Source organism: Ursus maritimus, unplaced genomic scaffold, assembly GCF_017311325.1.
Source record: "Ursus maritimus isolate PB19 unplaced genomic scaffold, ASM1731132v1 scaffold_19, whole genome shotgun sequence".
Lineage (NCBI taxonomy): Eukaryota > Metazoa > Chordata > Mammalia > Carnivora > Ursidae > Ursus > Ursus maritimus.
In genome coordinates this window covers 8,495,562-8,510,360 of record NW_024424341.1, presented here as the reverse complement: position 1 = coordinate 8,510,360, position 14,799 = coordinate 8,495,562, and the positions used below count along the sequence as shown (strand labels likewise).

The 14,799-nt window shown below is 45.5% G+C and overlaps 1 protein-coding gene across 2 annotated transcripts in view; it reads right to left on the bottom strand.

Moving 5' to 3' along the window:
• The window catches only part of TENT4B (terminal nucleotidyltransferase 4B), a 67,784-nt gene extending 57,720 nt beyond the window's left edge, over positions 1–10,064 (bottom strand). For both annotated transcript variants that reach the window (XM_008702636.2, XM_008702637.2), the window contains exon 1: positions 9,427–10,064. In XM_008702636.2, coding sequence (XP_008700858.2) covers positions 9,427–10,058 — 632 coding nt within the window. In that variant the 5' untranslated portion in view covers positions 10,059–10,064. The remainder of the gene's footprint in view (positions 1–9,426) is intronic.
• Between the last annotated feature and the right edge of the window lie 4,735 nt (positions 10,065–14,799).

Below are 14,799 nucleotides of genomic sequence, written 5' to 3'. Positions count from 1 at the left end.
CTGCTTAAGATTCTATCTCGCCCTCTCCCTCTGCCCCATCCCCTGTTCATATGCTTGCACATGCGTGCGTGCTCTCTCACTCTCTCATAAATAAATAAATAAATAAATAAATAAATAAATAAATATTGCCTTAGAAATAAATTTTATATGAAAGATATTTGTTCTATTAATAGTTCTTTTTCAGTCAAAAAAAGTATGCCTGTGGGGCGCCTGGGTGGCTCAGTCAGTTAGGCGTCCGATTCTTGGTTTCTGCTCAGGTCATGATCTCAGGGCTGTGGGATCAAGCTTGTTGTCCGGCTCCACGCTCAGCCCAGAGTCCGCTTGAGATCCTCTCTCTCCTTCTGCCCCTCTCCTCAACCCTGCTCGCACATGCACTCTCCCTCTCTCTCTCAAATAAATAAATAAGTAAAATCTTTTTTAAAAAAGTACACCCACAATATTCTAATACCCTTCCCCCAAAGATGAAAACAATCTTAGGATAAAGCCAATTCTAACTCTGGCCTCCAGGTTGTGAGAGAATAAATTTTTGTTATTTAAAAAAAATTTTTTATCCTTTATTGGGAAAAAAATTTTAAGTATACTCACAGTAGGAATCCATATTGATAAAAAGAAAAAAGGAAATATATGTATACATACACTGACAGTGTGAAAATATTCACAGCAAAATGTTAACAGTAGTTATATCCTGGAAATAGTATAATGGGGGCTAATTTTTTGTTTCTTTGGTGTAGCTGTATTTTCCAGTTTCTTGACAATTAGTATTAATTAGTAGTATTTAAACTATCTGTTGATTTTAAAAACAAGTATTCTAAAGGACAATGGTATTAACACCTCATACCAAGAAAGAAAGATTGAATAACTAACTTCAAGGAATAAAGACATTAAATTCCAAACTTCACCAGACACCTAACACTTCATTAAATCCAAATTGTTAGAAGTTAACTTTTAAAGCTCTACAACCACAATACTAATGGATTCTTACTCCTGCTGTGGCAGAAATTCAAAACACTTGATGGTACTGAAAGTTACATTATTTTGACAAAAATCAAAACAGTAAGGGAAACATGAAAGACCAGATCCCAGTTCTCACAGTCCAGAAACTGGTTCTGATGACACATGGTGTACTTGAGGATAAGTGTGAAGATGAAGAATTTACCCTGCAGTCTGAAGGCGTTGTTCCGATATAAAAATATAGTAAAAGCGGGGGGGGGGGGCATCAGGATGACGCCGTCAGTTAGGCATTTGACTCTTTGTTTTGGCTCAGGTCGTTATCTCAGGGTTGTCAGATCGAGCCCTGTGTCAGGCTCCGTGCTTGGCGGGGAGTCTGCTTGAGATTCTCTCTCCCTCTCCTGCCTCCCTCCCCTCGCTACGCATTCGCGTGCTTACTCTTTCTCTCAAATTAATAAAATCTTTCTTAAAAAGTACTGTAACTTCACCACCACCACCAAAAACCACCACTAACAAGTGTTTACTCCCCAAAAGATAGCCAAGCTGACAGAAAATAAAGCTTACTCATAACATACAAAAGGACAGGACTCTAAATTTTGAAATCAACTCTGCAGTTGTCTTTTCACATATTTTTAAAAAGTGAAAATAAAGCTCTACTTCATACTAGCTTCTAAGAAAAAGCAACATGTAAAGGAAATACTGCAAAGTACTTCAGAGATTAAAAAAAAACTTAAAATGAGTTTTACTTAGAAATTTTTAATTAAGGACATTCTCAATACTGCCAAGAAGTTTTTAAAATAAAAATAGAGTTGGGGCGCCTGGGTGGCTCAGCTGGTGAAGCCTCTGACGCCTGGTTTTGGCTCAGATTGTGATCTCAGGGTCGTGAAACTGAACCCCACATCAAGCTCTGTGAGTTCGGCACCCAGTCTGCTTGAGATTCTTTCTCCCTCTTCCTCTGCCCCTCCCCCAATCTCACTCTCTCTCTTCCTAAATAAACAAAATCTTTTTTTTTAATAAAATAAAAATTAAAGTTAAAATTAGGTGAGGCTATTTATGAGGTTAGTATGCTACAAGCACAATGAACCATCTCTACCTATATGAGAACAACTAAAATAAAATACAGGGGTAACACTAAATGCTGGCAAGCATGAAGAGAAACAGGATCGCACACGTCACTGATAGGAATGTATTAGGACACAACCGCTCTAAAAGAGTTCAGCAGTTTCTTTTAAAACTAAATATGTACTTGGGGCACCTGGGTGGCTCAGTCGGTTGAGCCTACGACTTCTGGTTTCAGCTCAGGTCATGATCTCAGGGTTGTGGGATCAAGCCCTGCCATCAGGCTCCACGCATGGCAAGCAGTCTGCTTGGGATTCTCTCTCTCTCTCCCCTGCCCCTCACCCAGTGTGTGCACACTCGCTCTGTCTCTCTAAAATAAATAAATAAAGTAAAAATAAATATGTACTTATCATATGACGCAGCACTTTTAGGCATTTACCGCCCAAAAACGAAACATGATGCTCACATAAAAATGTGTATGCGAGGGGCGTCTGGGTGGTGCAGTCGTTAAGCGTCTGCCTTCGGCTCAGGGCGTGATCCCAGCATTCTGGGATCGAGCCCCACATCAGGCTTCTCCGCTAGGAGCCTGCTTCTCCCTCTCCCACTCCCCCTGCTTGTGTTCCCTCTCTCGCTGGCTGTCTCTCTCTGTCAAATAAATAAATAAAATCTTTAAAAAAAAATGTGTATGAGAAAGTTTATAGCCACTTTATTTGTAATAGCCAAAAACTGGAAACTCTTCTGGTATATGTCCTTCAACGGGTGAACCATTAAACAAACTATGGTACATCCACACTTTGGAATACTACTCAACATTAAAAAGGAATGAACTATTAATACAAGAAACAATTTGGATAGATCTCAAAGGAATTATGGTAAGAGGAAAAAAGCCAAAGTAACATACTGTGTGATTCCATTTATCTAACATTCTCAAAATAACAAAATTACAGAGATGAGGGGCGCCTGGGTGGCAAAGCGGTTAAGCGTCTGCCTTCGGCTCAGGGCGTGATCTCAGCATTGTGGGATCGAGCCCCACATCAGGCTCCTCTGCTATGAGCCTGTTTCTTCCTCTCCCACTCCCCCTGCTTGTGTTCCCTCTCTTGCTGGCTGTCTCTATCTCTGTCAAATAAATAAATAAAATCTTAAAAAAAAAAAAAATTACAGAGATGGAGAACAGCTTAGTGATTGCTCAGGGTTAGAGATGACGGTGCATGTGCGTGAAAATAAAGGGTTAGCATGAGGGATCTCTAAGGTGCTGGTGTAGTTCTGTATCTTGATTGTGGTGGTGTCACACAAATCTACACATGATAAAACTGCACAGAACCACACACACACACACACACACACACACACACACACACGCTAATGCAGGCATGTAAAATGGGTGAAATCTAAATCAGTCTATGAACTGTAACAATGTCAATTTCCTGGGTTTGATATTAAACTATAGTTATATAAGATGTTACCACTGCATGAAACTAGGTGAAGGGAACATGGGATCTCTGTGTACTGTTTTTTTTGCACTTTTCTGTGAATCTGTATTTTCAGAAGAAAAAGAAAAAAAAATCAGATGGGGCTATGCATGAGAAGGCTAATATAATAGAAAAAATTTAACACAGCATTTGGAACATGGTAAAAAGGTTACCACAAACACTCTGACTTTACTGTGCACTTTTAATAAATCAACTAATTTGAAAACACAGGCTTCGCAGACTATTCAAACTATTTCAGCAGACAGCATGACTGGAGGTAGAATTCTTGAGTTTAGTTACCAGATACTACATGAAATCTCTTATGGACATGGCAAGATTTTTTTCAGACTTGAAACTGTTCAAGTGAATAAGGAACCAGTGCACAACATAAACGTCTCCACACTGTTTCTTCCCCAAATCTTCAACTTCAATCTCTGTATGTTCCAAAGCCCTTAGTACACAAAAGTCTCTTACATCATCAGATAAAATTTGTACAATGAAAATAAATATATCGCCTGCTGTTTGGATGCAAATTAATGTAAAGTCTAGCTGAAGGCCGTCCTCAATTTCAATATTCCCCTGGGGAAAAAAATAATTCCATGTCATGTTAAAAATGGTAAAATGAACGGAAAGCCTTTATGGTATTCTGCAGCAGCTGAGTCCCTAGCAAATATTCTGAAGGATAGAAAGAACATTCTACTGGCAGTCTTCTGAATTCCTCAGGCAGGCTCTGAGCTGTCCAGTCAGCTCTGTAGGAAAGAGCAAAGACAGGAGTCTCAGACCAGCTGCTGGGAACTGGACCCTCTTTCTTCATATAAGCATCCTCTTTGGCCTAGAGCCCCCCTTCGGGATTACTCCACACCTATGTGTGTGTGAGTGATTAATACACAGTCTCTAGTGCCGTGGGTGTGATCCTGAAATAGTTTCCTCCACTAAATATTACTCCAATGGATTCAACAGAAGGGAGAATAGAAAGCTGAGTGAAATTATACAACAGCTTGCTTTTCTATCTTCCACACAAAAAGTGGCTGAAATTTTTCTCAGCTTCAGCAGGTATAAGAATAGCTAACTACAGCCATCTGACCTGTGCCCATATCAGCAGGGAAGCCCCTGAATTTTCTTCCCGTGGACTCTTCTAGGCTCCTACCGCTAGGATGTATTGGTAGGGGTTTCATGGAAGAAGTTGTGCTATAAGGCCATCCAACACACCCGGCACAGCGCTGTTATAACACACACTGCCCCCCCCCCGCCTTGGATCCTTCTAGTGTTCCTTTCCTATCCTTCTTCTACTGCAATATCCTAAACCTTCTGTGCGAATCCAGGGTAGACTCCAAAAAGCTCTATTCACTCACTGGTTCCTTCTGCCTTTCAACAGCTAAAAACTTAATGGGGGTTGAAAAAGACCCCACGCCCTGACGTACCAATGATTCTGACAGTGACGGTGTGCGGGTCATGGATTTTAGACAGAAGATGAGCTGTGACGTGGAAGTAGCTTAGCTGAACACAGTATACTAGATTTGGGGAGATCCACAAATATGAATTACACTGTTAGTGCAGAATCTAGCCTGTAGGAAACCCAACGTCTTCTTGAAATCACCTTTCGGTGCTCAAACGCAGTAAAACTGAAGGACCTGAGGGTTCTAGTTCGCCAACGAATTACTGGGGGCTACATTTGCAAAGGCACAGAAACTAATACTTAGAGCAAGCGCTTGGAAGAAGGCCTCTACCTTCCTTCATACTCAACACCATGTTCATACGCCTGATCGCTTACTTTGGAGCCCAGCATTAACAGCACTCCTATTGACCACATTGTGTAGAAATTAGCGGAAAGAGGCCATAAAGCCAGTGCCGAAGAATAGCGTCAGCATCTTGGACTTACCGTGATCTAGAGTACCGTGTACGTCAGGAAGGACACTGTCCCACTGCAGCAAAGCTGACTACGCCTTGGTCCCCAAATTCCAACTCAGCGCTAGACGGCTTCACCTAAACATCACGTACTGTTCACTCCAAATACACAATCCCATCCCTTATTGGCAAGAATAACAGCGATGTCTCCCCACTCTGGTTCAAAGCTACAGTGTGATTATTTAACCCAGGAAGGCAGTCAGGGTCCTCTTCACCCTCACCATGTAGGATTGCTCACAGTCACTCGTTCGAGCCCCGGTCAAGAAATGATTCCTTAAAACCAAGTTTCAAAGCAGGGTCTTCTTGATGTCCCACAGTCAAATTCAGGCTCCAAAACACTACCGTGAACAAGTCATCCAAGCCTTGAAAAAAAAATATCTACAGATCTGGCAATGCAGCCAACACAAACCTATCCATCTTCCACAAGAAGTTTCTAGACACGTTGGGGGGGGGGGTGCATTCAAGACTAAGGACTCTGAATCTCCATAAAGTAACTGTGTTCACTACTTTTTTGACATTGCTTCTTTCTCTATGGTAATCAACAATTAAATCTTTGAAAAGGGTTTATGGCTCATTTTCATGGACAACCAGAAGGAGCAGGTGGACTGCTTCCTACATACACAGTCAGCCTTGGAGGGGAATGAATTCCAAGAAATAGAATAGTGAAAGCAACTTTAAAAAGAAAAAAAAAAAAATAAAGGAACATGAGCAAACTCCCTGAGTCTGTGGGTACACAGAGAAGGCTGAGGTGGTGAGCAGATTTTTAATTTTTTTTTTAAGATTTTATTTTTAAATAATTTCTCTGCCCAAAACGGGGCTCAAACTCACAACGCCGAGATCAAGAGTCACATGCTCCACTGACTCAACCAGCCAGGAACCCCTAGTTGGACTTCATTTTGAGAGAGAATATGAAGCCTTCAGGATGAAATCCAAATATCTTACTCTACATTTAAGAAATTTCCAGGCACCTGGGTGGCTCAGTCAGTTAAGCGTCTGACTCTCGATTTCAGCTCAGGTCATGTTCTCAGGGTCATGAGACAGAGCTTTGCAGTGGGCTCTGTGCTCAGCACAGAGTCCGCTTGAGATTCTCTCTCTCCTTCTCCCTCTGCTCCTCCCCCCTGCCTCTCTCAAGTAAATAAATAAATCTAAGAAAAGAAAGAAAGAAAGAAAGAGAAAGAAAGAAAGAAAGAAAGAAAGGAAGGAAGGAAGGAAGGAAGGAAGGAAGAAATTTCTATCTTAGAGGCCTCTGGGTGGCTCAGCTGGTTAGGCAACCAACTCTTGATTTCACCTCAGGTCATGATATCAGGGTCCTGGGATTGAGCTCTGCGTGGGGCTTCAAACTCAGCATGGAGTCGGCTGGAGATTCTCTCTCTCCCTCTGCCCCTCCCCCCTGCTCATGCACGCTCTCTCTAAATAAATAAAATATTAAAAAAAAAAAAAAAGGAAATTTCCATCCTAACTAGTGACCTAGTGGATTAGAGAAAATGTATACATAAAAGGAAAAATAAACATAAGCAGGCTATAGCAAGAGCACGAAGCAAGTAATTCAAGAGTTCAAAGGAAGAACCACAAAAATGAAGGACCTGGACAACAGAGAAGTCAGGATTTTGAACTGTATCTTGGAGAGTTCAGGGAATATGTCAACCAGTTTGGCTGAGAGAGAGAATACAGAGACCAAGGAAGATGGGAGAGAGTGTATGTATACAGCAGTCCCACAGTTCCAGTCCACTGTTCTTGAGCTTTCTACTCCTCTCCCTATCTGGACTCGAGTCAGTTCAGAGACCAGGAACCACTACAATTTGTTGACCTATTAGCTAAACGTCAGTCCCCAGAACTCAGAATGCTAGTAACAGTTTTACTAAATTTAATCTCAGAATAGTGTAACATTGAGGTGCACTGTGAATTCAGATTTTTAAATACCTGTACTAAAAATAGCAAAACTTCTGTAAAAGTCAAGACGCAAAAATCCACAAATCAAAACAAGAATTTTTAAACCCAGACACTCTCACAAAAACAGTCAGGAACTGCTAAATAACACAGAAAATTTTACCACTGACGTCCTCTAAAGGAAAAGGCAGAAGAATGGAAAGTCTTATGAAGTGATAAACAGTTTTAAAAACAGGTTTACAATCAGGTTTTAAACAGTAAAACCTCTGGGAAATGGAAATTCCTCTCCTTAATCCCTCTGAGGACAATATATCTGAATCAGGAGTAAGAACACCCTGCCTCTACCTAAGTTCCAATGTGAACCTTTTACCGTAATCCTAACATTAAATAGCAAGTAGAGGAGAAGACAATTTCTAATCTGTCAAAAAGAAAAGCAGTCACTGTTTTGGATTTATCACCTATCTTTCCAGACACATAGGCAGAAGCTTCAGTAAAACGAAACTAGGAAACTTCAAGGTTTTAGTTGACCGTGATTACTTAACTGGAGCTTATTTCTGCGAAATGAAACTACCAGAACCTTTAAAAATCAATTTGCTTGTCGCTAAACCACAGGTTTACGCTTGTCTCGGAAATGCTAACAGGATGGAACCCATGAGCCTTTTATTAAAATGTGATGACCATGGAGAGCGCCCTTGAAGCTTAGCAACAGAGGACTCAACCCTAAAAGGTTCCCCTCTGGGAAAGTGAGGACAGGTTTGACATGTAACCCAGCGCCAGTCCGAAAACGCTTGACTGCATTTTCCATAAAAGGTGGGAGTTGTAATAGTAGCATATAGCAGACACCAGCCCACTAGAAGCAGATGGAACCCACCAACTCATTTTACCCAGACCTCCAAAAAGGTACACAGAACTGTCTGTGCTTGCCAAAGCAGGGCAGATCTGAATGGGTGACTCTAAGAAAATGTTTCACAAAGGATTACTAATGGTATTGCATTTGCCTACTGTTGCCCCCAATGTAAAACGAGATCTGGAAAATGAAAAACAATTTGAAAGCTCATTCTCCATACTAAGGCTGAACACACACACACACACACACACACACACACACACACGGCCCAAATTTTTATTTTACAGAATAAAGAAAGACTCAGTAACCTATTCCAGCACAGGGGCTCTTCTAGAAGGGATATTTAGCTGGAAACATTCCCTGCTTATGTACGTAGTTCACCAAGGGTCAGGTAAGATTCCATTTTGTAACAGCTGAACTTTAAACAGAAAGTCATTAATGGTGCAACATTCACTCATTAGCATGAAGCTACCCCCTAGAATGAAAAGCACTGGCTGTATCTGCTAGGATGACAACTTTACAGTGAGAAGCTAGATCCGAGGATCCTGAACTCCTAGAAAGTTCTATCGGCCTCAGAAGAGCTCACCATCTCCACCGGCCTAAACTTAGCCGTCACCCTATTTCTCAATCGCCACAGCAAAAGGCATCGCTAATATCAGAAAATTATCTTAAATAAAAAATTAAGAGACGGGCAAAAGGGTCAACAGCAGGCAAAACCTTACAGGGCTGACATGATTCCTGTTTGGGATTGGGGGAGGGGGAGGAGCTTTCTGGATGTTTCTATTCTTGGCAAGGAAAGCACCTCCAGGTCCTGTACCATCAAAAGGCACTAACACAGAAATGTTCTCAGGGAATCAATGATTTGGCAGTGCTAACAGACTTCATCTTGGGGTGTGCTGATGCGGAGCAAGATGGGGAAGGCTGGAAGGGGGAAACTGGGGAATGTGTGTTTGACTAGGGGGGATGGGAGGAAAGAGTAGATGGATAAGGGGGCCAGGAAAGGTGAGGACTGTTAAGGGGGAGAGTGTGGATGACTAAGGGAGGTGAGGGGAGGATGTGGATGGCTGAGTGGATGTCCAGAAAAGGCCTGGAAGGCTGAGGGGGAGGGGGAAAAGGTGTGGACCGCTAAGGAGTGGGGGAAGGTGTGGATGGCGGAGGGATGAACGGATGGCCATCAGCCCCCAGAGGAGCGGCAACGCAGGCCGAGGGGGGTGGCCTCGCCCAGGCTCCCCCCAATCCACCTTCTGTGGGCGTGTGCCCGGCTGCGCGTGTGCAAGGGCCAGGCCACCAGGCCGCAGGGACACCACTCACCCCACGACTCCCTGGTTGTAGTTCCTCCGCTTCCACGGGGTCCCGCTGTACACGCCCCCGCTGCCGTCGGCCCGGCCGCCCCCCGCGGCCCGCCCTCCGCTGGGCTGCAGCAGGCTGTAGTTGAGTCCGTAGGTGCTGGCCTTATTGTCGCGCTTCCTCTTGTTGCTGCTGCCCGAGGCCGGGTCCGCGGGCTCCGCGGCGGGGACGGCGGCGGAGGAGTGTGGGGACGAGGACGCGGAGGGGGACGGGGACGCCGAGGGGCCCGCGGCAGCCCGGCGGGCCCAGGCCGCCGGCTGATGGTGGTTGTTGTTGTTGTTGGTCGTCTCCAGGGGCAGGAAGTCCCGCTGCTCCGCGGACTGCGCGTGGCCGCCCAGCAGGCGCTCCCCGGAGCGGTACATGCCGGCCGGGGCCGGGGCCGGGGCCGGGGCCGCGCCGCCGGGGCTGCCGGTGCTGCTGCCGCTCCCGCCGGTGGCCGTGCTGCTGCCGCCGCCGCCGCTCGCGCCGCCGCTGCTGTGACAGTGGTGGTTGAAGTAGAGGTTCCTCAGCCCCTGGGTCGTCTCCCAGATCTGCATCCACAGACTGTTGGACGGTCCGAGCTGCTCTGGCTGGAACCAGGCGATCCTCGGATCCATCAAACGGCGGCGGCCGCTGCCCCCGCCCCTCCCGGCCGCCCGCAGGGCCGCCGCCGCCGCCGCCGCGCCTCAGGCGCACGCCCGGCCTCGGCGGCTGCTGCTGCTGCTGCTGCTGCCGCTGCTGCTGCTGCTGCTGCTACTGCTGCTCGGGGCCCGCCGCGGGCGGCGCGGTCGCGCAGGGAGCCCGGCCGGCGCCGGCGGCGTCGCTCCGCCCTCTCCCGCGGGCCCTCTCTCCTCCGCCCCTCCGCCGAGCCCCTGTCACTGGGGTCCCCGTGCAAATGGCGGCGGCGGCAGCGGCGGCGCCTCGGGAGTAGGGCGAGCGGCAGCAGCGGCGGCGGCGGCGGCGGCGGCGGGGGGCAGCGGCGGCGGCGGCGGCGGCACGGCGGCGGACGCGCCTGTCTCGTAGCTCCCTCCTCCGGCCCGGGGCGGCCTCCGCCTTCACTCGCCTGCTCGCCCCCCTGCTCCCGCCATCCCGCGTCGCCCGGCCTCAGCCCCTTCATCGCGCCGTCGCGCCGCGCCGCCCGGTCAGTCCCGGCGGCCGCGCCGTGCGTCACAGAGGCCGCGGTGCGGCGCGGCGGGGGCCGCAACCGCCTGACCCAACCGTCCCCGCGGTATCTGAGGAAGGGGCCGCATGTACCTGGGCGTCCAGGCGCCCGTGATGCGCGTGCCGCCCCGGTCTAGGTTCCCGGTCCCTGAAACCGGGCGAGGCCGGACGGACGCCGGCCGGCTCCGCAGCGAACGGATTGTGGGAGGAGCCACCCCCACATCGTCCCCTCCCCCACCCACCGGCCTCTGGGACCCCCTCCGCTCTCGCGACCCCTCCCGAGATCTCCGCTCCAAGCCCGCCTCGGGGGCGGGGTGGGGGGGGAGAAAACGTAACCCACCCCGGAGCATGTGCCCTGGACCCTGCATGGAAGCGGGCTGTGCGGGCACCCCCGCTACCGCCCGCGGTACTGCGTCCCCGGGGTTTTGGAGCCGCAGGCCCTGACGGATCATCCCCCACCCCAGCCCAGACTGGGGAAACCTGCGCCCGCCCGCGTGGCTGGACGCGCTTCTTCGTTGAGCGTGTAAGCCATGGGCTCAGAACCACCTTCACACACCCAAAACCCGCTTTACACACACAGGCATACGGGAACGCGCCCAGATGCACAGACACGGAGGCAGCCACACACGCTGCTCGGCGTGGAAAGAATCGTCACTTGCCCTCAGGTGCACCAGCAGCCATGGAAAGCTCTCCTAGGTGCAGAATTAACTTTAAGAAAACCGAAAACCTTTTAAGCCTAAAATGAGGACCATGTCGTTGGCATCAGTAGAGATTTCCCACAAAGTGGTTATTTGCCTGTCTTCCCAATCCCTGTGGTAAAAGCGACAAGGAGAAGGGAATTTTAAGTATTTTAAATCATAAAGAGAAAAAATAAGCGGGCACGTTTCCTCCGTGCCCTCAGAGGTTGATCCAAAGTCCAGAATGAGTCCCTGATGCTGGATTTGGCCTTCTGTTTTGAAAGCTCAGTATCCTGGAAAGTTTGGGGCTTGGGGGCAAAGATGAAAAAATATTGGTCAAATTACGAAGCATTGCTCTACCCTTCTTCTTGAGACAACAACATGGCCATAAATAGGAAAGCACACCCCAAAAAACCCTACATAGAATTTCGGTTCATCCTATTTGCTGCCGATTTACTACAAATGAATATTAAAAGTATTCCCAGAATATAATTTGCTCCATACTGAGAATTACAAAGCCAGGAAAATGAGTAGTGGTATACTGAAGGCTATGCACACTGACAAATTCTACGAAAGTAAAACATTGTATAGAAACAGGTTTCTTTTGGGGTGCCCGGCTCTTGATCTCGGGGTTTTGAGTCCCAGCCCCAGGTTGGGTGTAGAGATTACCTAAAAATAAAAAACCTTAAAAAAAAAAAAAAGAAAGAAAAGAAACAGGTTTATTTTGACAACTTCCAATTTGTTTTAAAAATCAAACAGGAGGGGGGGGCGCCTGGGTGGCACAGCGGTTAAGCGTCTGCCTTCAGCTCGGGGCGTGATCCCAGCGTTCTGGGATCGAGTCCCACATCGGGCTCCTCCGCTATGAGCCTGCTTCTTCCTCTCCCACTCCCCCTGCTTGTGTTCCCTCTCTCGCTGGCTGTCTCTATCTCTGTCAAATAAATAAAATCTTTAAAAAAAAAAAAATCAAACAGGAGGGTGCACCTGGGTGGCTCAGTCAGTGAAGCGTCGGCCTTCAGTTCAGGTCATGGTCCCGGGGTCATGGTCCTGGGGTCATGGTGCCAGGATCCTGGGATGGAGCCCCGCATCGAGCTCCCTGCTCAGCCCGGATCCTGCTTCTCCCTCTCCAACTCCCCCTGCTTGAGCTCTCTCTCTTTCTATCAAACAAATAAATAAATAAATCTTAAAAAAAAAAAATCAAACAAGAGGGGTGCCTGGTGGCTCAGCTCGTTAAGCAACCAACAGGATCTCAGCTCAGGTCTTGATCTCAGGGATGCGAGTTCAACCCTGCTGGGTGTGGAGCCTACTTAAAAAAAAAAAAAAAAAAGTCAAACTAAGAAAATTGGAAAGCCTAAAAAAAAGTAAACATTATCAAGGCCCACCATCTAGAAATAATCCCCTTGAAGACTTTGTTAAAACATTTCCAAAAATCTGTCTCTGCACATGTTATGTGTCAAGATAGCCTTTTTTATTTTTACTTATTTATTTCAAATGTTATTCAGTCTTTAAAAATACTTTTTCAGATGTCCAAGAACACATTAAATGCCACTGATATCTAAGCCAAAAAAAAAAAAAAAGTATTCAAAGTTAATAGTTCTGGTAATAGTTCATACCAGAAATTAACATGTTATATTTGAGAACCCATTTATTTAAGCAAACCTTAAAAAATACTAAAGTATTGGCAAAATTATCAAATGGGCTAATATAAATAAAAGAACTTTGTGAAATGTGGGCTGAGAGGCAAGACGCTACTGTTTGTTCACCTGCAGGGAATGCTGACTAGTTAGCCCCATAACACATCCATGTTTCGGAACATTATTTCAGTATATCTTGGTTGAATGTCTATCATCCATGCAGAACCAAGCTAATTGCTTTAGAGAGGATAAATAAGCAACCAGGGTCTTTGGCTGCCTTCCATGAATTTACTGTCTGGTTAGGGAAGAAAAAAGAGGTAAATATTTAAAGTTAAATTGCAATTTATTCAATTAATTTCAACAAATATATCTTGAGCAAATACGTACCATTGTTGGGGTTACAGCAATGAACAATACCGATGAGGTCCCTGCCTTCATGGACCTTACATTCTAGTGGATAAGGCAAGCAGGTAATGTCAGACAGTGGTTGAGTGCTATGAAGAAAAAGTAGGCTAAAGGGATAGTGACAGTGTGCTATTTTTAGATGGGCTCATCAGGGAAGGCTGCTCTGAGGAAGTGATATTTGAGCAGGGACTTAAATGCGGTAGTGGGCCATGACCATCTAGGGAATGATCCATCAGGCAGAGAGAAGAGCAAGTGCAAAGGCCCTGAGGCAGGAATATACTTTGCATGCAAAATGGCAAGGAAACGTAATTGCGTGTTGAATGTATGCCATGGTATAAAATTGTAATGAGTGTTGAATGTCTACAGTGGTATATAGAATTATAAAGTATTTTTGCGGAAGTTTCCTCAAAAACCATCCTGTTTAAAGTAAAACAGTAGGGAATTTTATATATACAAAAATGTATTTTTCCCCCAACAAATCTGCAGTGTTTTGTCTCAAAATAATCTACTACTGCATTCAAAGAGATAGACTACACCAATTTCAATAATAAATTTTGATTACTCAACCTTTTCATTTTGCTATTTAGAACAAAAGAACAGACACTTATTACAGTCTTCAAAACCATCTGCATTAAATTGATGAGCCAAAAAACACGGCTATCACAAACCCAGACATTTTGCTCCATAATCTAATGTCCTATTCATTCTCAGTATTCTTGTTCTTAGGGGGAAAATGTTGAGTCAATGGTTTCAACTTGGAAGATTTACTGAAACATCAAGATTCTGCAGAGTAAAAATCGAGTGGAAAAATGAGAAGAAAGCAAGTTACCCAAGAATCGAGCAAAGTTAAATAGGATTTCATTGATTTATTAACTTGAATAAAACTGAAGGGAAATTGCACACACATAGTACTACATGGCATTATTAATAATTGTCATTATATTTAAATCTTAGGCCGTATGTGATTACATTACTTCACTCCAGAGTTAACAAGAACCACAAACGGTACGTCATATAGTTGAAGTTATTAGTCTCCTCTGTGTTTGGGTTTTGAAGCATTTGCTCCAGGTGTTAATAATCTTGGACTTGGGCCCCATTTACAAACTTTCCCTTTTTGCACACAATATACATCATCGTACCATGGCTTTTTCTCCCTCATGAATACAAATAGGATTCCAAGTAGGAGAATCTTTTTCAATGACATTTCAAAATAATAGGCAATCTGCAGGCCTGGATCTTGTTCTGGACTGTCAAAATGTCTTCCATTCCTGTTTTAGAAACAAAATTGCTCAAGTTCTGTGCCATTCTGGAATCCTTGGAGTGAACGTGTGTGTGTGTGTGTGTGTGTGTACGTGTGTGTGTGTATGTTTAGGAGTTTTTGGTATAATTTATATATTATATATGTTATATGTATATATTATATATTATAAAATTCACCTGTTTAAAGTGTACAATCTAATGACTGAGTTTTAGTGCATTTACAG